This window comes from Fukomys damarensis, unplaced genomic scaffold (assembly GCF_012274545.1).
Source record: "Fukomys damarensis isolate Sample0158 unplaced genomic scaffold, DMR_v1.0_HiC HiC_scaffold_28, whole genome shotgun sequence".
Lineage (NCBI taxonomy): Eukaryota > Metazoa > Chordata > Mammalia > Rodentia > Bathyergidae > Fukomys > Fukomys damarensis.
In genome coordinates this window covers 6638259-6661854 of record NW_022900940.1, presented here as the reverse complement: position 1 = coordinate 6661854, position 23596 = coordinate 6638259, and the positions used below count along the sequence as shown (strand labels likewise).

Genomic DNA, 23596 nt, shown 5'->3' with positions numbered 1-23596 from the left:
ATGGCTAGGAAATATTGAATCTATTAATTTATTTTTAGTTTTTTCAATTTTGTTTTGTTGTGTTTTGTTTTTTGAGACAGGGTCTCACTATGTAGTTGAGACTGCCCTGGAATTCACTGTGTAGCCCAGGCTGGTCTCGAACTCACAGTGATCCTCCTGCCTCAACCTACCAAGTGCTGGGATTACAGTTGTGCACCACCATGCCTGGCTCTTTTTATCTTTTATTAGTACGTGTTGTTTGCAGTGCACAACGATCACATCCCTTTTAGGGAGTTGGTACATGTACACTATACATCTCAGTTATTATTCCATCCCTTTTTTTTTCTCCCTCCATCTTTTGGTCCCCTTCCTTTTTGCAAACGATCTTATCTCCCCGTGTCTTACTATGTTTTATTTTTATTTATATTTAAGCATGTATGTCTGATTTATTTTACTTAATATGGTCTCAGGGAGCATCTGTTTTAGTTCTTTTGAAGTAAATTTTCCTTTAGAACCAGTAGAGTCCTTTTAACATTATTTATTTGTTTGTAGTACTTTTAGGGTTACTAACACACAGGACGTTTGTAGTGTTTGAAGAATCCGCTTGAGAGGGATGAGCATCCTGCTGTGGTAGGGACATTTGAGTGTCAGTGTTGGTGAGAATAGAGCAGTTCTCGTTCCCTGTGTCTGTTGAATGAATTTGACATGGCCTCTTGTTTCTTTTCTTCTTTTTTGCGGGGGTACCAGGGAGTGGACTTGGTTCCTTCCGCTTGTGAGGCAGGCAGCGACACCACTGTGCTGAATCCCCAGCCCAGCCTCTTCAATTTTTTTACAAGCAGTTTAATGAGGAAGCCAGACCAGCTATCCTCGTATCTGTGCCTTCCAGAGATTGGGCAGGCCAATTTGTCCCCGTGAAAACGGAGCCTGGGGATTGCATGAGTCATGGGGAATGGCTGTGCCATAGTTTACCTTAAGGGCCCTTTCTTGGTGCATGTGGTATGACCACCTTCCTTGCGTGTGAGATGGCGTCTTCAGTCATACCTATTTGGGGATCAGGAATAAAAGTCCTATGTTGACGTGCTTGACTTTTATTTATATAGTAAAATAAAATTTCACTGTTTAAATGAAAAGAATATTGCTACTATAATCTTATAGAAAATAGATAATTGGCTCTGTTGCATAATAGAAACTCTTGGTACATTTATTGTTTTTAGCAAATCCTGGGTTTATATTTAAGAAGCTTTCAGAAAGTTCCCACGTAACACTGGCAAATTTTCAGGACAGAATTGCTAACATAATTTATGTAGTTAACTACATGTGGCATGTAAACCTCAGAAAGTCTTTGTAAGCTAGAACCATAAAGGTCTTCAAGTAGGCTGAATCACTTTTCCCAATTTTTGGATAGTATTTTAATGAAGTAGCATGGGAGGAAATTGGTAGTTGTGTAGTTGAGTATTCTGTCCACCAGGGTGAGCTAGTTGCCCCTTAAAATCAAAAGAAGGCATTACCTTTGACTTAAATTCTAACTTGCTCTCCTTTGATAAATGAGACCTTGTTCTAGTTCCAGTTTTCCATGTCAGCAGTGCTTTGAGCTACTTCTCTCTAAAAATTTTTAACAGGAAATTTAGCCAGTGGTCCATCCTTTTAACTACTGGCTCTGTCGACCTTTCCTCTGACCCATAGTTTGTCACCGGGCTGTGTTTCAGGCAGATTCAGTCTGCTACGCCGTTTCATTCTAGAAGGCAAGGTTTAAAAACAGCAAGGTACGAAGTAGGTGAACCTGAGCTGTGTTGACCTGGAAGTGCTTTCTCTAATATGCTGACTCTGAGGTTAGGTGTAGGATATAAGCTAAGTATTGGGCTCCACTACACACTGATGATGTGATCTTTTAAGTTTTGGTGTGTGTGAGTACACACCTCAGAGTTAGCATGAGGACTGAATGAGGCAATGTGTGTAAAATTCTTAGTATATTGTGAATGTTGGAAATTATTACTAGAATAAAATCAATGGTAAGAGAGCCAGGAACTGAGTGGCTTCTCTGTGAAGTGATCATTTCTCAACATCTTTACAAAGCTTTAATGAAAAGTTCTTTCTGTCATTTTTTTCTTACTCAAATGTTTTGAGACACCCAGAATTTGAGGAATATGTTAAACTAGGTAGTATAAAATATGAGAGAAAAGAAATGAATCAAGAAATAAGGCTTGAAATTTTCTCTTTACCCAAGGTCCATATATTATCCCCTCCCTCCTTCTCCTTCTTTGTCCTCTGCCTCTCTGACCATTGTTCTTTTTATATCAAAGCAGTGAGATGTTGCCTCTTGAGCAGCACAGGTGAAAGGTGCACCTTTGATTCAACCTTTGTCATAAAATATTCACCTTCATCATTTCAAATTTCAGATAAGCTTTAGACAGTAAACTTTGCTGTGGTTTTTGCTTGGATTTTGGTTGTTGTCATATTCATCACAGTCTAGAGTTATAGCCAGGAGAATTTTATTAATGTCTTGAGCTTTGTGGTGACCCAGATTCTCTCCCCCATGGGCTTGTGAAGGGCAGTGTTAAATGACGTGCCCCTTCAGAGCACTAGGTTCATGAGGATGGACTCACCACGTTTCCCATGTTGAACTTCAGGGGATAGTCAGCCCAAGAATCTTGGCACATAATTGCTTGTTATGATACCACTTAACATTCATAGTGAACTTCCTAGCAGGGACATCCTGTTTGGCACCAGCAAGCCCTTCATTGTTGGTAGAGATAACTGTCAGTGTCAGCTTTGAAAGCTGTAGCACTGTGTGGCTGCCCAGTTAGGTTGAAGATTTGAATGTGGCACATTTTCTTCTGGTTCTCTTGATCTGTTTACAGTATCTGTACACTGTAATAGACAGATAGGCCTTACTCTGAGAGGAATCAGATTTTGGATGATTGAATTGTTGGCCAGACTAGACAGGGGTGTTGGGGAGAGGGATTTAGAGAGGAAGGAAAGATTTAAATGTAACAAAATTAGGGAAAGTTTGGGCGGAAAAAGTGTCCACCTCACCCACGTCTTTCAATTTGATGGGAGTTCCTTTGCAGACCCCAGATCTCTTGGTGGATTATTAATGTTGGAAGGTGATCCTGGGATATTTGCTTCAAAATACTAGGGCACCAGTTTCCTCCTCAAATATATTGAGCTTTCAGCTAGTTTTTAATTATAGATTATTTTTAGAAGTATGATTAGCTGAAATTGTTGTGAACTGTACAGCAAGACCGCTGTGTCGTGTAGCTAAGTCATATACAGATGCTTGACGAATGTCGCTCGTGGTGGCGTCATCCAAGGCTTGTTGGCTCTGCATCTGTAGGTATTTCTAGTATTGCTCGGTAGTTGTGTGAAGACCTCCCCAGGTCCTCTTCAGGTGATACGATTTGCAGCTCTACTAAAATGGCCTTAGGGAGCTTAGATTTTATTTCTCTAATGATTTCATGGTTTGTTGTTATTTATCTTCTGTATTTCTTTACTTGAATTGCAAATTGCAAATGTATTTATGTATTATTAATGAGCTAAGTAGGCCAAAATGGAACTTAAAAGTGCTCAGAAAAAGTTGATTGTGTTATGATTTAGATCTAAAATGGCCTCCAAAAGCCTCACATCTGGAGGTTAGGCCTAGAGGTGGGTCCTAGGGGCATAACTAGGAAGGGTGCATTCTTGTCCTTCTCTATTCTCTCTTTGCTTTCTGGATGCCATCATGTGAGTAACTTTCTTACACCATGCTCTTCCTCCTTGCTGTTTTTGCCTTGGTGCATGCCAACCATGAACTGAACTAAAATAGAATCTCCTCCTTGAAGTTGTAGGTGTTGAATATTTTGTGAGCCAAAATAAACCTCTCCCCGTTTAAGTCGGGGATACTCAATGGCAGGAAGGTGACTAATGCATTTGGTATTTTAAGGAAAACCTAGAGACACCTAGCATCCAAGAACTCAGAACAGTACAGTCCAATAGGCTGTTACATTTTCAGTCATTGAACATAACATGTAATACGAAGATACCCTTGCACGGAGGAGTAACATCAGGACTTACAGTGCTCAGGTTGACTTTTTGAAGTCAATAAACATACACAGGTTTGATTATTTAAAGAGTGAAGACAGTACCATGTAGAAGAGTTGATGTGTTGTTAAGTGGTTCTGGGCACACTTGCTCTGAGATTCAGAATTATGGTGAAGCAGAGCTCTTTATCAGTCATCCAGGACATAAAGGCTTTTCTCTGGTAAGATAATATTATCATGAACACCTGACACTTTCCTATGAGATAAATTAATGAGTGTTTGGAAAACTGTGCTTAAGGGAGTACTGCCTCAAATCTTGATACTAGATGCAGGGGGCATTCAAATACTTCATTAGGTGTGCTTTCATTGTGTATACGTTCCTTCATGCTGTTTCCTTAGGTTAAATTGCGTGACGTAAACTGAGGGCTTCTATTTAAGTTAAGAAACCTTAGGATTAGTTCTTTAATGAGGCAGTCAGCACCCAGTTTATCTGTCATATTTCATTTTTAAACATTGGTCTTTACAGAATGCTTCACTTAACGCCTACCTGTATTATTAAGTTAAAGAAACACACGTATCTTTATTGTGCTGGTCAAGAAATTAAATGAATTTAAAAATTATTTATCCATTACATAAGTAATGATTGTACAAATATCCCTTTTCTTATGTAAGATTGCTTATGTAGTTGAAAAATGAGTATATAAGCTTATCTATTTCAAAACCTGGGGTTGTCCATGCATAGAGGCCTGGGTTCAATCCCCAGCACTGCCAAAACACACACACACACACACACACACACACACACACACACACACGCACGCAGACCCAGATCCTGTTTTTTGGTGGAGTTTTATTTTGTGTGTGTGATAAGTATTTTAATGAGCAAAATATTGCTTGTAGTAATTTAAAATAAGTGTTTTCAGAGTCTCATATGCCCCTCAAGGATGTGGTGCAAAACCCACTGGAACTGGAAGCCTTTAATTAAAAAAAAAAAAAGCATGTCAGGTTTAAGGGCTCAGAGAGAACAGAAGTTTAGAACATTGTGAATAGGGTTCTATTAGTCAGCTTTCCATTACTGTTCATGAAATACATAACACAATAAAAAAAGAGGAAAGGTTGATTTTTTTTTCCCCCTCATGGTCTTAAGAGATTTTAGCCCCCGATCTGTCATTTTTGAGTCGATGTGGTAAGGCAGCAGCACATGATAGAAGTGTGTGTGAGGACCATTCATCCCGCCATGGTGAGAATGTGAAAGACTGAAAGGAAAGGGCCGGATGGATTCCTACCATCCCCTCCAAGGGCACACCTCCCGTGACTCAAGACCTCCCACTAGGCCCCAGCTTTTCAAGGTTCTGCCTACTCCTAATAGCACTAGGGGATGGAGACCAAGCCTTTATCGGGTGGAATTTTGAGGGACACTTATCTGGACCAACGCATGGGTCTGGTGTTTGTGGGTGATCAGATTATCTTGTGGCTCTTGCCAGGTTTTAATGAGCAGAAAGGAAGAGACAGAAAAGGACTAGGTAGCTAACCTGCTACCCAGAAAGTAGTTTGGGAATATCGAAAAGGCATTCTAATAATTCTTCATCTCTGTAAAGGTAGCAGAGAGAGCCAGGTATCCTTTCATGGTTTTCCTTCTTTTTAGTAAAAGGCCTCTTCGGGTTACAGCTGAGTAAGTGGCCACTTAGCCAGTGACTAATTCCTTTTCCTCCTTGGCAGCTGGCTGTGGTCTTGTGCCTGAGCCCTGGCTGATGGGGAGTGAGTGGAAGTGATATGTGCATTTCCTGGACCAAGTCCTAAGGAAGTAGGAGCTTGCTGTCCTCTTCTTGTTTTCTTCTTGGCTAGAAAATGATAAAAACCCCAAGAAGCTCTTCTTGGACCCGTAGATGGAAGTCATACGAGGAAGCCGAAAACTTCTAGTCCTGAATCATTTACCAAGAGTGTAGCATGAGACTAAGTTCTGTCTCATTTAAGCCACTGCCTCTTGGGTGTTGTGGATGTGTGGGTCTCTGTCCCAGCAGGTTAGTCTGTATTTATCTGAGCATAATGGGTGATTCTAAAACCTGGAGAAAATGATTGAAAAGTTACTTTGACATGAAGCACCAGAAATGGAAACAGGATGTGCTCCTTCAACTGTGTTTAAAAACTTTTTAAATGAAATTGAAGTGATCAACTTGATAGAGGCTGGAAGGAAATTTACAAATTACTTTGCAAGATGAGAGCTTGGTAACACCGTTATTTAGCCATATCTCTATGTGTAGATGCTTAGTTTGGAAAACTGCTCAAAGACAAATGCTAGACAACATTTTGCTTGTAATAGCTGGGAACTGAGCTGTTCATGTTTTGAGCTGTTAATTTTTCTGTAAATCTTGATCTAGGTGTATGAGCACTGAGGTATATGAGGATCTGGTAATAACATTTTGCCAATGTGTGAAGGTACACAATTGAACATAAAAGCATGTTATATGTTATTTTGTTTATAACTATAGGAAGACTTGATGTAAGAGACTATTTTATGATAGTTTGCCTACTTTAGGAGTCAAAGGAAACTTAGGAACAGTCTTATACTTGCCTTTATGACCACAAACCTATTTATAATAGGTTTGCACTTGATAAGTGTACCACTTATAAGTATTTCAGTTTGTTGTTTTGGACCAAGTAGCCAATATTTGGTAAAGTGGCTCAAACATAAAAGGAAGTAACCAGGCACTGGTGGTGCATACTCGTAGTCGCAGCTACTGGAGTCCCAAGTTCAGTGCCAGCCTGGGCAACCTAAACCCTGTCTCAGAAATTACACAAGGGCAGGGGTTGTAGCTCAGTGGTAGAGAGCTGGCCCAGCAGGTGGGAGACCATGGGTTCAGTTCCCAATACCACTAAATAAAAAAGTCAACAAACGCAGGCTTTTTTCTGTTTTATCAAGAAGCACTGTGTAATGGAAATGGGACAAAGTACAGCGTTCACCAAAATGACAAAAATCAGAAATACTTTAATTTAGAAATAGTAGTTTTTACTGAGTAGTGCAACAGATCCATTTGACAGAGTTGGTAATTCAATATAGTAAGAAAAAGCAGATTACTGAACAAATTGTGGTGGCCCAATTAACTATGCAGCTGAAATAAATGAAATCTAAAGATTCTGGGAAGATTAAGGATTTAAATGTAGAAACTGAAACAATTAATCTTAAAGAGACTTAGTGTCCAGTTCAGAGGGGAGAAACATTAACCAAAGCTCTTAGTCCAGAATCTTTTTTAAAAGAAGGATTTACTTGGTAACATAAAAAATAAATATTTCAATGACAAAATTTACCATAAACAAAATCAATGTCCACCGAGTAGAATTAGAGGGTTGGTTAGGATTTCTATCTCTAATGTACCAAGAGTTCTTAAAAATTTGACAAAGACATCCAATAGGAAAAAGGGTCAGAACTCATTCCAGTAGCTAGTTCATTGGAAAGCGAATCCAGATTGCCAAAATACATGTGAAATAATGCTCAGAGTTTAGCAGTGAGAGAGACACTAAGAAATGAACACAGCCTACCTTCGTGATCTCGGTTCTTGTTCATCCGGCGTCATGCCTGCCTCTGAGTCCTCTGCTTAGGGTTTTGGAAGGCTGTAGCTAATTTTAAGAAAACAAAACTTGGTGGTGTTGACTGCATCCCTTTCTGGAGCTCGTGGGCTTCCTCCAGACTCACATAATTGTTGGCAGAATTTTGTTCCTTGGTGCTACAGAACAGAACTGAGGCCCCTGCTTCTTTTGCTGGCTGTCAGCTGTGGCGAGCACCAGAGCTTAGAGTTCCCCACTGGTGCTTTCACGTAGGACTCTCAGGCCACCTCACCACTTGGCATCTTATTTTATTTATTGAAAACTGTCAGATGAGGAGCTGGCTCTCTGGCAGTGATGGGTCATGATCTTGGCAGTGGCTGAAGCACCGGTTGCCATATTTGTTTGGACAGAAGTAAGTCTCGAGCTACAACCTGTGTAGTGACTCCTTGTTGGCCAGCTTAGAATTCTGTTTACCACAGTCACATGAAATCGAGGAAGCCAGAAAGTGGTGGGAAAAAAGCTATTACATTTAGTGCCGGGCAGGGTGGGAGGTGTGTTTAAGAAAGGGAGCGTCTATTCATAACTGTCAGGAAGGAGAGTTACTGTAGCCTTTAAATGAAGTATTTAAAAAGCCAGACAAATGTTTGAGCCAATAAGTCTACTCTTGGGAGTCTTTTATAGAAATAAAGCTTCCAATTCCAAGGACATATGGCAAGGACATTTTTTTGCAGCATTATTAGCATTAGCAGAGAAGTAAAAGCAAAGCGAATGCCCATCAGTAGGGGGAGTGGTTGGACAGAGCATGGTAAGTAGAGACTATTGTACTCCTCTCTGAAAACTAGCCCCAGACTGGTTGCTGTGGGGATGCACCAGAGGTAGTGCTGAGTGAGGTATGTGCATTTGCGCATCTCTGTGTGATTGCGCGGGTGTGGGGGTCCTGTGCAGTGATCTGTAGTAGAGAGCACGTTGATGAAGGTGAAGGCGAAAAGCGGTGTGAAGCAAGAAAGGCAAGAAAAGGGCAAAGAAACCATATTGAAAAGGAACATTGTTTTCTCACAAGTCCAGTATATGTGATATGGTTACAGTTGTGTATTTATGTGAAACTTTATAGAGAGAAAGAATAATAAATGTTACACCCTTCAAACTGGTCAGCATATGGGAATGTCCCTGTGCCTTTACAGAGAACTTTCAAAATGGATAATGAGTATTTTCCTAGTGCTTCATTTGGCAGTCCTACTGTCAAAATGTATTTATTACCTTTATTTTAAAGTCTGTAAAAACGGCATTTAAAAGCCTTATCTAGAGAGCAGTGTAGCATAAAGGGTCAGGGTTCTAAAAACGAAGAATAACTATTGTTTAGAAATGTCTCCTTTTGCCCTACTGGGATTTTTTTTAACTGAATGTATATTTTAATTATAAAACAAGAATATGGACAAATTTGGCAACTTGTCACATCATTGCAGGAGACAAATTTGACCTTAAGAAAAGTTTATGAAAACCTTAAGTCGGACAGTTTGTTTGTATGGCAGTTAAAACACCTACTAGGATTTGAGCAGAAGAATTGTCCTTAATAAAGTTGTGAAATTTACTTTTTAAAATCACCTGTATATACAGAAGTAAGTAGCAATAACTTTTATTTCAGTTTCTGTACGCAGAATTCTAATTTTGGCAAATCTTCTACTTTGGTGGTTTTACAAAACTGAACGGGACACTTACATTTTTAATGCATTTCTTCTAGTGTCTTTTTCTGAGGAAGAGAAATATCAGCTGCGAAAGTTTGTCAATAAATCTTACCTGTTAGACAAGACAGCTCATCATCAAGTGTACTACAGTTTAATTGATATTCTTCTGGCGTACTGCTATGAGATCCGTGTCACTGAAGGAGAGAGGAGCGTAAGTGCCAGTGTGCCTGTGTGTGTCCGGGTATTGTGATCAGTCAGTCACTCTGCATACCCCGGGAGGAGGCTGTGTGTGTGTGTCAGGGGTAGGGGGCAGTGTGTAAACACAGTGCTTTTGTGGTCTTTTCCACTTGTCTTGGCATTTGCCACTACCCTGTAGCAGAGCAAGGATGTTAATTAAGGAAGGAAAGTGAACAGAGAGAGAGAGCCTTGCCTGAGCTCTCATCTCTTTTAGGCCATAGCCGAAATCTGTGTCACATGACACTCGCCATTGGCAAGGGTGTCAACAGCTGTCACACTCATTTATATTCTTTCTCCAAACCACTGATGATCACATACAAATTACAGCATTTGACTCAGAAAAAGGGCATCTTAGAATTTTACCTGTAAGTGCCTCTCAATTCATACAGAATGTGTGCTATTAAAATACTAGATGTAGGGCCGGGGATTTGGCCCAGTGGTTCCACCACCTGCCTGGCAAGTGCAAGGTCCTGAGTTCAATGCCGGGTATGAAAACACAAAAAACAAAAAACTAGATGTAAATCAGAATTGTAAAAACTTTTCTTACAGCTAAAAAGTCTCACATTGTGAAATTAAATCTTTTTGTGAAATAAATTATTTCTTAAATGATCTTCTTAACATAATATAGCTTTATTGTATCTCTTAAATCATGTTTGATTTTTCAAATAAAAGAGTTAAATTTCTTTCTTACCTGTATGACTGAGTATGTTACAAAAGACTGGAGAAAGTCTTTCTTGTTAGCATGGCCCTGCAGCTGTTTATAATTATGTGCTCGAAGCACTTTAACCTTAACATATGCTTCCCTGTTTTTGAATTACAGAGGTATTGTAATTTATATCATTGTAAAGAAAAACACACACATGAAGAAAATAATGTAGGTTTCCTGTAGTTTCAGTGTTCAGAAATAACTGAAAGATGATATACCTCTTCCCATTCTTCTTCGGTGTGTGTGTGTGTACATGTGTGTGCGTGTACGTGCGTGTTTATATTGGATCATAACACTGTTGTTCAGTCTGCCTTTTTCATTCAGCATCCTAACACTAGTGTGACATTAGTTAGAATGTGCCTTTTTTTAATTGTCATGATTCTGAAAATTTCTATTACAAGACTCTTGAGGTTTGTCTGTGGCTCCAAAATGAGTATTATTGAGGGCATCAAGCACATAATATACCTGAAAATACTTTGTTTTATTTATCTTCTGAAGACACTATAATTGGATAAAATGTTGTCTTTGATAGAAAAGTGCATCTGCATATCATTGAGTTGATGAGGGGGTACACTTGACAGAATTTACCATTTTTTTATTCTTCACTTTGCTTGTTTGAGACTGTGAAATCTTTCATGTTTGAGAATTTCTCTAGAATGTCCTTAGTCTCACAAGTATTGTCAGAAAGGCCAAATTCTTAAGCAGTTTTTAAAGTGCCTAGGCAGTACTTGAATAGCAAGTTACAGTGGAGAGGGACAGAAATTGAGCATGATTTTGCTTTATTTTTAGTTTCAAAACCCATGCTTATTTGCTTTTGTGTTCTGGTATTCTTATCAGTAGGAAATTTTTATTTTATCAAATCCCAAGTAAACAGGAACTTCTCTCTAATAGGCTGTACATAACTTAAAACAATTATTTTTCTACAGTTATAGACACTTCTTAATGCTTGTGTAGATCAGTACTACTCAGATACTAGTTTAAGTAGATACCTATATTTTATTTTCACATGACTTTACAGCTTCTCTAAAGGTGATGATACTCTTTTCTCCAAAACACAGGTTGAGTCTGCATGGAGCATCAGAAAACTGAGTCCAACACTGTGCTGGTTTGAGGTATGATTTCCACTTGCAGTTGCTTAGATTTTTGATGTTCAAAATGTTAGTTTTCTGTTGTCATTACTTCATTTTTGATAATTCAAGCAATTATTTTATTTTTTTGAAGTAGAAGCTTTGCAATGTACATTTGATTTTTGTCTCTAGTGAATTTGTGATAATGAAGCCAGGTAAATATTTTGGCAACTGGGAGAAGAAAATGTACTTTAGAAGAAAAATGGAGACGTGGTTTGTTGGGGGAGAATGTGGGGTACACCTGGAGGTATATTTGTAGATTGGCAGATATTGGGGCTCAGAGCTCAAGGGTAGGAAACAAGTCTAGATGGTAATGGGCCGCCAGGGCCTGTGCCAAGCACTTTGTATCCATAACTTCACCTGCTCCTCCAACAAGTCTGGAGGTGAGAGTGCGGATTTTACAGATGAGGAAACTTCGATCAGCTAACCTAAATAACTTATCCTGGGTCCTATAATTAGTATGGTAGAGGCAATACCTTTTTAAATAGAGTAATGATTGTTTTTATATCTATTTTCCAGAAAATAATTGTATAGGTCTCAACAGAAATACCAAAGGATGACATCTTTAAACTTTTTAGTTTTGAACAAACTACTGTATAGCAAAACCATAATTAAAGGTAGAATAATTGAGAAGTATAACATCAGTTACGACCATTAGTATGTTAAGTTGTGAAACATCAAGGTCATTTCATGGCCTCATTTTGTTCACTGAGGAGGAGAGAGGTAAACAGGACCTGAAGGAGCGTGTTAGAAAGACAGAAGCTTGGTTCCTGCAGCCCCACAGAAGGGGAGTCCGGGTCTCCCGGTGGTACACGTGCGTTACCGCTGAAGAGTGCTGCTTCTCCAGGAGAAGTGGGCTCCTCATGTGGCTGTGATCAGCATAAAATAGACAAAACTTCTGTAATTATTGTGCCAATTAATGTGTTGAAACTAGTTGGCAACTAGAGAATGTTGTACAGTTATTAAAATCTACTTGAAAATTTAGCTGTTTATAATTTTACTTTGAAATTGTTAAAATTTTGAAATAAGTTAGAGTTGCCAGACATACTAACAGTGATGTTAATTTCTATAAGTATTTAGGTTTTTGCTAGAATTTTTTGAAGCTTGTAGTTGTTTTTAGATACAAAATATTCTTTATCAGATGCTTAGTGTACTAAATCATATCATAGCATAAATGATTAATATATATGGAAATGATCTTGTTCCTTTAGTATTTATTTTGTTTTGTTCCACATCTGATTTACATTTTTATACTTTCCTTATAAAAAACCAATTAAAGACAGTTTTGTATAAAATTTCCTCTCTAGTATGTTTTTGCTAGCAAGTGTTCTGCCACTGAGCTACACCACCAGCCTGTGTCTAGTGTTTTCACCAAGTTTTGAATCATTGATGGTATCAGTTAGATACCTTTCAAGATAAAATACTTTTCTCCAGGAATCAGTAGTATAGTATTTTCTCTTTGATAAATAAAAGGAAACTACTGAAGTAAATAGTCATGTGTAGCTCATGCCTAAAGCAAATATGAAAAATTTTTAGAGCTGGGCATGGTGACACATCTGTGATCCCAGCACTCAAGTGGCTGAGGCAGGAGGATTGCCCCGAGTTCAAGTCCAGCCTGGGCTCAGAGAGAGTTCAAGGACAGCCTAAACTTGTGACATATAGTGAAACCCTGTCTCAAAAACAAAATAAAACAAAAATAAAAAATAAAAGTTTTCCAAAATAGAGGGCAGAGATTGTCAGCATACTTCGCTAAATGATTCTGGCATATCCTTGATCTGTGCCATCTTGAATAGTCCTAAAAGACAAAACACATGAAGCATATATCATTTAAAAAATAGCTTTTATGTACATCTGTATTTTGCTAATGGCCATGTGTTTTAGATTTTTATTTGTAATCCTTAAGACTCTAAGCTTTTTTCCTGTTACATATGTGATTGTTAAGGAGTTTTTGAGATAAGTTTACGTAGAATGAGAAATTACAAAGACTGTTAAAATATTTTATTGTAAGGTGTTCAAAAGAATCTCATTTTCTGGTTTTATATTTCCATTCTAATTGGCTTCCTGATGATCCAAGTTTATTATTTTTTAATTGAAAATAGTTCCCTGTTTCATTGTGCCCTTGGTTTGTGTAACATGTTTTATGGAAATGACTACTTGTTAAAATGACATTTCACAGACTTGGACTAATGTTCATGAAATTCTGGTGGCTTTTGGAAGAAGAGTTTTATGCTACCCACTTTACCGCCATTTTAAGCTGGTAACAAAGGCCCACAGAGACACTGTAAAGATACTGCAGCTGGGTAAGATATTTTGTCTTACAAATATGAAACTGAGAAAGTTGTAACGTTTTAGTTTGTGAAGACATCATCATAACTTTTGCTTTTTTTCCCTATATAAATAAGTAATGAAAATGAACAAATCCAAACCTGTCCCCTGGCAACATAATCATCCTCTAAATAGATACAAGTACAGAGCTGTGATGCCCTTCTAAGAGAAATGGGCAGGATAACTACACACAGTATTCCAAACCACTGTATTTTATGGTAGATTACACCGTTTCAGTATTTCTTGGGTACCTATAGTTTTTTAGGCCCTGTGCAGAACTGTGGGTATAATAGTAGAGAAGATAGATAACTTCTCTGCTCTGAAAAAGTTTTAGTTTTGTCAGAGACAGATGATAAATAAGTAACACTTTCAGCATAAAGTGAGTGGGCTCTGCAGGGAGGTTTAAGAATCATTTAGGAGAGAACTTTTCACCTAGACTTGGATGTCAAGAAGAGCTTTCTAGAGAAAAGCACAGCTACTCTGAGGAGTTTTGCTTGTTGTTATACTCAGCCTGAGAAGACAGATACTCACTAACTTTGCATTTTGTTTTGAGACAGGGTCTCAGTGTGTAGTTTAGGCTACCTTGAACTCACTAAGTCCGGGCTGGCCTCAAACTCCTGGTGATCCTCCTGCCTCAGCCTCCCGAATGCTAGGATCACAAGAGTGTGCCACCATACCTGGCACATACTTGCTAACTTTAAAGATGTGGAAAATTCCAGGGTGTGAAACAAATTCCAAAGTGCCCATAACAGCATCATCGGAATGAGTCCATAGCTTCTAAGGTAGTGACTTTGAAGGGAGCAGCACCCATTTGTTTGTATTAGCACTGGCGTGTTTATTTACTTGCTACTCTCAGTATCTTATAGTTATCCTTATTTCCTCCTGGGGAGTCCTGTCATTCCTTTGCCCTTAGGTGAAAATGATTCCAAGAGCTTAGTTTTCAGACTTCAGGAAGGGGAAAGAAGGAAGCTTGTAATTCTAGGTGACTTTACTGTCTTAATGGGGAGAACTACATCTCTAGCCTTTGGCCTGCCTCAAACTGTACACAGTTTTTTTTCTTCTGTTTGACTGGTGACTTCTTGCTCTGTGGAGGAAAAGTCATGTTTGAAGTAGATTATTTTAAAGTAGACAATAATTGTAAAAATGAATCATAGTTAAATGAAAGATGCCTCTTTACTCATCGTGTTTAGAACAGCTGCATTTTATTTTGAAGGGTTGTTGGTTATAGGATAAAAGAGCTACTATCACTGAGAAATCTGTCTTCTTTAACTTAACAGTGAAAAGCAAACTGAGGGTTTTTTGTTTTTGTTTTTGTTTTTTGGTGTGCTATTCTTGCCTTCCATACAAGATATTTCTTGAATTGCAAAAATTACCTTGAAAAATCAATCTACTATAAATGGCTGAGTTTTGAGCTTGAGCTACACATCACAATTACTAGCTTCTTTATGTCATGCTAGATTCTCTGGGCATGACTCAGATTTAAACGGTGAGGATGCGGTTTGTGATCCACAGCCTTTGTGTACACTTTGCCCACACTCACTCACAAGTGTCAAGTACTAGTGCTAACTCTTTATTCTGGGAAGTAATCTAGTTCTCTGGATTTTCATTTGAAAAGTAATCAGTTCCGTGATTGTGTAACCAAAAATAAATTTGATTGCCTTAACTTACTCTAATCAATTATTCAAACAGTTTTAGTAGGTCAGAATTGAAATTGAGACAAGAAACGGGCTTATCAGCTGTATTACGATAGCAACAGAAGACTTGAAATAACACACTCTAAGCCTCGATGCTAAAAATGAGTCCGAATCCTCTCTAAACCATACACAGTAGCTTCTGTGACTAATTTGGGCTGTGGTTAGTGCAGGAAGCGAGGGCTGGAATGTCTAGAATTCATGCCATAAGCTGTGAAGACGACACGCTCTGGATGCGGGTTGTAGTCTGTATTTGTACAGGTGGATGGCACAGGGATGCCATTATTGTCACTGAAGAGTCTCATTTGTTTGGATACCCCATAATTTCAGTGGTGGTAGCTCTAGCTTGGCATTTAATATTTTCCAAGAATAAATTCATGCCTACTTACAATTCAAAATCATGGCATTCACAGTTTTTATTACAAAGGTCAGTATAGTGCTTCCATAGTTGAAAGTAATGAATAACTCATTTTCCCTCAAAGAAATATTGATCTTAAGTGGAATGAGCTTCCAAAACCAACATAAGAATGCTTCAGAATCTACAGAGTATTTCATTATAGCTCACGGACTAAGATGGGCGTTTTCAGAGAGCTATGAATTTGCTTTATCTGACTTCACAGTAGCCTTTACAAGGATCCTTTCCTCAGCCTTTGACTCTTCTCAGGTTTGTGTGTCTTCCTTTCTCCCTCCCTTTTTCCAGAGGCTGTATTTATCTTTTGTAGTTGCTTTATGTTTAATCCAAACTCTTTTAAGGATAGGAAATGCAGTTTTGATACCTTAAGTCCTATTGTGCTTTACCGAAGGGCTCCATCAGTCATCTTAGAGCAAATGACCCCCCTTTTTATCTCTTGTCCCTGTCTTATCAACACCATTAACTGCTGTCTTAGTCGCTTCCTCATCACTGGGACACAATTCCTGACACCTGCCACTTAAAGGAGAGTTTTACTTTGGCTACCAGGCTTTAGAAGATTCGGTCCATAATGGCTGGTTTCAAGGTAGGAAGGGCCTGACGATTGAATCTGGCGCAGGGATGCTGCAGAGAGGCAGGGAGGAGTGAGGGAGGGAGATCGACCCTTGCAGCTCACACCACAGTGACTACCTCTTCTGGCCGGGCTGCACCTCCGGACCGCACGCTCAGCTACAGCTTCATCACTGAATTAATCCCAGGCGTCCCTGTGATCCAGACACCTTCCACAGGCTCCACCACTGAACTCTTGAGGCTTCAGGGGCAATCAGATCTAACCCCCAACAGCTGTCTCCTCCTCTTTCCATTCTTTTGTGAGGAATGGGTATAGTCCCTGGTGGGAACATTCCTTAACTGCTGCTAGACAATTGGAAATAAAAGGAAAAGGAGCGGAAAGAGAAGGGCTTCTCTACTACATCTTCAGAAGTCTTATTCTACTTAGAGGTGACAAGTCTTGTATTTTAATCCTGGATCATACAGTTCTCTGAGTGTTTATATTGATACCTGTATCTTGTTAATTTTATAAGGCATTCCTCATTCCACTTCTGTTGCAGGGGCTGAATGTGATGAGGTAGGAGGGAAACAACAACTTGACTTTCTTCCACTTTCTACTTTGAGTTCATTCTAATTTTTTTCTTCTTGGATTGAATATATATATATCATATGACTCCTGTAATAGTTACTCTGTAACTTTTTCTCTCACTTTAGACTACATTTAGTTTTCTCATCACCTCTAGTTATAAAAAGAATTTGATTTCAGTACTTAAAATGTTCTCTTTGAACGTTGGCTTCTTTAGCTCAGGCCTCCCTCGGGTTGGGAAGGCAGCGGTGAGGCAGCCCCTCTGTGGTGGTGGGGAGTACCAGCCTCTTCAGAGCACTGCCCTCCAGTCAGCTGTGACACTGCGCATCGCTCTTTCCTGCTCCTTGGTGCCCCCCTCCCGGCCTTGTATCTTACACTTAAAATTTCCAGGGCCAGTAGATTATATTGGTTGGCTTTCTGGGCTGGGAGGAAATACCTGACAGACATGACCTAAAGGAAGAGGGTTTATTTCAGGTCGCAGTCTCAGAAGTTTCAGTCTATGGTTGGCTGGCTCCGAGACAAGCATCATGATAAGAAGACAGGATGGAAGAAAGCTGCTCACGTCATAGCAGCCAGGAAATTGAGAACTAAGGGAAGAGCCAGAGGGGAAGGGACCATGGACCAGATGTAGCCCCCATGGTTATGCCGCATGACATTTACTACTCTCCTGGGGCCCTCTCAAGCCAATCGAGTTGATAGTTAGGATTAACATCACAGAGATTTTATTCTTCATTACCTTCTTGTTGCTGGGACAGTGTACCTCATGCTCACGAGTTAAAGGAGGAAAGGTTTATTTCAGCTCATAGTTTGTAGAGGTTTCTGTCCATAGTCAGCTGGCTCTAAGGCAGGGTGGCATGGCAGAGGAGAAACAGTTTGTGGCATGGCAGGCAGTAAGCAGCAGCCATCCTCCATCTTTTCCTCTTTATTCCATCCAGGCTACAAGCCTATTGGTTGGTATTACCCGCACTAGAACTATGCTAAACCAGTCAGTGGCCTAATCCAGTATTGCACCTCCATGATCATCACCTCCCCAAAGTCCCATCTATCGGTGTGTGAGGCCTTGGGGGACATCTAGATATAAGCCATAGTATACTCTCTTAGGGCCTCTTTCAAAGACTGTCTTTAGTACCTGTTTCATTCTGTGTGAGCCTCAGTGGAAATGAGTCTGAAAGTGTCTCTATACTCTAGTGTAGAGTAGTAACAACCACAGCTGCCATGTATTAGCTACATTCTGTATCGTAGCACTTTCTTAGACACCTCCTTATTGAGCTTCACTCCTAATGCAGTCCTGAGAAACAGGCATGACTATCCCCTTTATTACTGAGAAAAGGCAGTCCAATACTCAAGGGTGGGGCTTCTACAGTTAGACATCAGAGCCTGAACGTGACTCTACAGTCTGTTCCACTGGAAAGTCTTTTCCCTTAGACCTATTGAGATCATTATGGGAAAGTCTGAGATTTGTCTCAAAATAGTCCATAATGGGTGGTGGAAAAAATAAGTGGGCGTAGCTTAAAGAAATTTGGCCACGGATTGGTAATCGCTGACTGGGCAATCAGTATGTGGGATTCTTGATACAGTCCCCTTCATTTTTTGTATGCTGTGATTTTCCTTTAAAAGATGTCCCGCCGCCGGCCCCCATGTCTGGGCTCTTCACCACTCTACTACTACGTTTCAGATTTACATTTATCCACCTTAATGTGGAGGGCATAACTTAATATTTGGATAGTTGTATACAATTTTTTGGGTAGTAAAAACATACAACTTATTGTTTTATTTTGTCTTTTGTTTGCTTCGTTTTGTTTTGTTGAAGCCAGGTAGTGCAGGCTGGCCTCGAACTCACAGCAGCCCTCCAGCCTTAGCTCCCAGTGTTGGGAGTACAGGCATGTGCCACCACACCCAGTAGTTCTGTCTTGTTTTTGAGGCTAATAGAAACCTACTTTTTGTAAACCTTTAAAGTTGAATAGTAGTTACAGGGCAAGCCGAGAAACAGCCTTCTGGGGTCTAGTTATTGTCGCCAGTTGAAAGCTGGTTTTACATCAGATAATTAATGATCCTTACATTTCAAGCATTAACTGAGCTCAACCACAATAAATCAGTTTTTCAGAAATTGCTGCTTTACTAACTTCTGCCAGAGATTAACAACATGGACAATGTACAAGAAAAGAACTGGGCACTGAGCAGAGGATTTGTGGCTGATCTTTTTTTTTAAAGCGATTGTTGAAGAAATTGAGGTATGACAAGTATGTTATATGAGTTCTAAATTCTGATGAAACCTTGTCCTTGAAGGTGAATTTCTTTCTTTTTTCTTTTCCTTTTCCTCCCCCACCCCATGCTTGGGATGAAACCAAACACCTGTATATATTAAGCAAGTGTTCTACCATTGAGCCACGCCCTCAGCCTTGGCAAATGCTTTTAGAACTTGAACTGTGGAGGACAGATCCCAAAACTGTATGCTCAAAGATGAAGTCACTAAGATTTTCCAATATTAACATTTATTGGCTTTTAATTTTTTTGAGTTCCCAATTTTGGTCATTTTTAAAGAATTATCTGCCCTTTAAATATCTACTCTTTAAGTATATTTTATGAAATGACTCTGAGGTTTATTCAGTAAGTATTTGTTGAATGCCTACCTTATCAAGGTGTGGAGCTGGATCTTGGGGAGACAGTAGTTCTCATGAGGTGGGGGCACAAAAGAGAAATGTGGAGAATGAAAATAGAGAGCAGGGAAACGTAAATTTAATTTAGGATATGTAATCTCCCACAGAGGGAATCCTCTGATTTATTTGACTTCTCATGCTCAGCTCCTGCTATTTTCCTGATACTCTCAAGTACATGTTTACTTGGTTGACAAGTTCATCTGTTAATTGATTTATTCAACAGATATTTCGAATGAATGCCTGCTCAAAGGCTATTCTGTGCCAAGCACTCAGGGAAGGTAATGAATGGTACAGAGAGGAATTAATTAAGTATACTGTATTTGAGGAACCCGTGGGTTACCAGGGAAACAGATGTCCATCAGCGATGTTAAAATACATAACAGACAGTGGTGAATATATTACAAAAAATACAAGTATATGATGAGAAATTTAGATTAGATACTACTTTATCTGAGAAATGCCTGTTCGATTCAGATGCCCATTTTTTGATTGCGTCTTTAAATTTGAGGTTTGATTTTTTTTAAAGTTCTTTATATATTCTAGATAGTAGACTTCTGTCTGAGGAACAGCTGTTGAAGATTTTTTTTTTCCCACATTGTGGGTTGTTTCTTCACGCTGTTGGTGGTTTCTCTTGCTGTGCAGAAGCTTTGTAATAAGATGACATCCCACTTGTTGTTTGTGCTAGTTCATGTGCAACTGAGGTCTTGTTCATAGAATCTTTTCTTGCGCCAATGTCTTCCAGAGTTTTACCTAACCTCTCTTCCAGTTGGTTTAGTGTTTCTGTCTTAATATCTTTAATCTGTTTCAGTTTTAGTTTAGTGCTTAGTGAGAGATATAAGTCTAATTTTAATCTTTGGCAAGTTGAAACCCAGTTTTTCCAGCACCATTTATTAAAGAGGCTGTCTTTCCTCCACTGAGGGTGTTTGGCCCCTTTGTTGAATATGAGGTGGCTGAGTCTTTCTGGAGTTGTTTCTGCATCTTCTATTCTGCTCCACTGTCCTCAGGCCTCTTTCTTTGTCAGTACTATACTTTTTTTTTTTTTTGTAATTACAGTAGCTTTGTAGTATAGTTTCAAGTTGGAGATTGTGATACTCCCTACCTTGTCTTTATTGCCTAGAACCACTTTTGCTATTCTAGGTCTCTTCTTGTTCCAAATGAATTTTTGGATTGTTTTTTCAAGGTCCATGAAGTATGCTGCCGGAATTTCAATTGGGATTGCATTGAATCAATATAGCAGTTTTGGAAGTATGGCCATTTTCACTATATTGTGTCTTCCTACCCAGGAGCAAGGGATGTCTTTCCATTTTCTGATACCCTCTTCAGTCTCTTTTTTTTTTAAGAGTCCTATAGTTTTCAGAGTAGAGGTCTTTGATTTTTTTGTTAGGTGGATTCCTAGGTGTTTCATTTTTTTTGGATGCTATTGTGAAGGGAGTTGTTTTTCTAGTTCCTTTTTCAGCGGGTCTGTTGTTCATGTACAGGAAAGCTATTGATTTTTGTGTGTTGACCATGTATCCAGCTACTCTACTAAATTTGGTTATTAAGTCTAGAAGACTTTTGGTGGAGTTCTTGGAGTCTTCCATGTACAGTATCATGTCATCTGCAAATAATGACAATTTGACTTCTCCATATCCTATCTTTATTCCTTTTAATTTTTTCTCTTGTCTGATTGCTGTCTCTAATGTTTCCAAAACTATATTGAACAGGAGTGGTGATAGTGGACATTCTTGTCTTATTCCTGATTTTAGTGTGAAGGATTTCAGTTTTTGACCATTTGGTATGATATTGGCTGTTGGTTTTTCATAGATGGTTTTTGTCATGTTGAAGTAGAGACTTTTTGTAGTTTTTTTTTTAAGTCATGAATATGTGTTGGATTTTATCGAACATTTTTTCTGCGTCTATTAAGATGATCATATGGTTTTTGTCCTTGGCTCTATTAATATAGTGTATTACATTTATTGATTTGTGTATGTTGAACTATCCCTGCATCCGTGGGATGAATCCCACTTGGTCAGGGTATATGATCTTCTCGATGATCTGCATTCTATTTGCCAGTATCTTATTAAGGATTTTTGCATCTGTGTTCATTAGTGAGATTGGACTCGAGTTCTTTTTCAGTTGGGTCTTTGCTTTTTGGATCAACTTGCTTCCAGAAATGAATTTGGGAGTATTGTTTCCCTTTCATTGCATTGAAGAGTTTAAACAGTAGTGGCAATAGTTCTTCCCTAAATGTCTTGTAGAATTCAGCAGTGAAGCCATCAGGGCCTGGGCTTAGTTTTTAATTAAGTTTTTAATTTCATTGATTGATACTGGGTTGTATAGAAGTTTTAGGTCTTCATTCAACTTCAGTAGTTTATACATATCTAGGAATCTGTCCATTTCTTCTGTGTTTTCCATCTTATTGGCATATAGGTTCTTGAAGTACGTATTGATCCTCTGGATTTTTGTTGTAATTTCACCCTTTTCATTCCTAATTACTTGGATTTGAGTCTTTTCTTTCCTTTTTTTGATAAGGTTGGCTAAGAGTTTGTCAATTTTGTTTATTCCTTCAAAGAATCAACTCTTTGCTTCATTGATTTTTTTTTTTTGTATCATTTTCTTAGTCTCCCTTGCATTGATTTCTTCTCTGATCTTTATAATTTCCTCCGTTTTATGAACTTTGGGTTTGTCCTGCTCTTCTTTTTCCAAAAGTTTGAGGTTTAGCATCAGGTTGTTTATTTGAGCTTGCTCTGTTTTTCTAATATGAATTTTCAGTGCTATAAATTTCCCTCATAAAACTGCTTTCATCGTGTCCCCTGTATTACCATAGTTGTATTGGCATTTTCATTTAATTGTAGAAACTGTCTGATTTCTTCTTTAATTTCCCCTGTGACGCAATTGTTATTCAGCAGTATGTTGTTTAATTTCCATGTGTTTATGAAATTCTTGCAGTTTCTTTTGCTATTGATCCCCAGTTTCATCACACTATGGTCTGATAATATACAGGGGATAGCTTCAATTCCTTTGCACTTAAACATGTTCTGTATGCTAGTATGTGGTCTATTTTGTAGAAAGACCTGTGTGCACCCAAAAATAATGTGTATTCTGATTTTGTGAGGTGGATCACTCTATAAACATCTATTAAGTGCATTTGTTCAAGAATTTGATTGAGTTCTAGTATTTCATTGTTTATTTTCCATCTAGTTCATCTATCTATTTGTTACAGTGGGGTATTGAGGTTCCCTATTACTATTGTATTAGTGCTTATTTGATTTTTTATGTCCATTAGTATTTGTTTTATATGGTTGGGTGCACTAGAGTTTGGTGCATATATATATATATATTTATGATTGTCATCTCTTCCTCTTGGATTGTTCCAAGTATGTAGTGTCTTTCTTTGTCCCTTTTAGTCAGTGTTGGTTTGAAATCCATTTGATCTGCAAATAGGATAGCTACTCCTGCTTTTTTTCAGGTTCCTGTCAGATAGAGTATTGTTTTTCACCCTTTTAACTTTCAGTCTGTGAGTTTCTTTTTGAATTGTGTTTCTTATATGCTGTGTATTGTTGGATCTTGCTTCTTGACCCATTCTGCCAGTCTCTTTCTTTTGATTGGTGAATTGAGACCATTAACATTGATGGTTGTAACTGATATGTATTGACTTATCCTTGTTATGACTTTTTGTTGGATTCTCCCCCTATGCATTTAATTTCCTGTCATACCTGATGGATTCATATTGCTTGCCTTCCTGGAGTCATGATCCTCATTGTCTTTTCCTAGGATACTGTTTAAAAATTTTTGAGCGCTGGTTTGGTATTCATGAGGTTCCTCGGGTGGTCTTTGTCATGAAAATATCTTTATTTTTCCATCAATTTTGAAAGATAGTTTTGCAGGGTGCATCAATCTGGGTTGGAGGTTGTCTTCCTTTAGGGCTTGAAATATGTCACTCCAGTCTCTTCTTCTCTTGTGGAATTGTGTTGAGAAGTCTACTGTGATTCTGATGGGCTTTCCTTTGTATGAGATTTGTTTCTTTTCTCTAATTGCTTGTAAAATTTTGTTCTTCTGTTTGGTTTCTGGAATCTTAACTTATATGCCTGTGTAGTTTTGTTTTGTTTT

At 38.6% G+C, this 23596-nt stretch overlaps 1 protein-coding gene across 8 annotated transcripts in view; it reads left to right on the top strand.

Moving 5' to 3' along the window:
* The window catches only part of Shq1 (SHQ1, H/ACA ribonucleoprotein assembly factor), a 242902-nt gene that overhangs the window by 20132 nt on the left and 199174 nt on the right, over positions 1-23596 (top strand). For all 8 annotated transcript variants that reach the window (XR_781350.2, XM_010629972.2, XM_033756886.1 and 5 more), the window contains exons 7-9: positions 9277-9431; positions 11222-11275; positions 13467-13590. Coding sequence is in view for 7 of the 8 variants with exons in the window: in XM_010629972.2 (XP_010628274.1) it covers positions 9277-9431; positions 11222-11275; positions 13467-13590 (333 nt within the window). In the remaining variant the exon portion in view is untranslated. The remainder of the gene's footprint in view (positions 1-9276; positions 9432-11221; positions 11276-13466; positions 13591-23596) is intronic.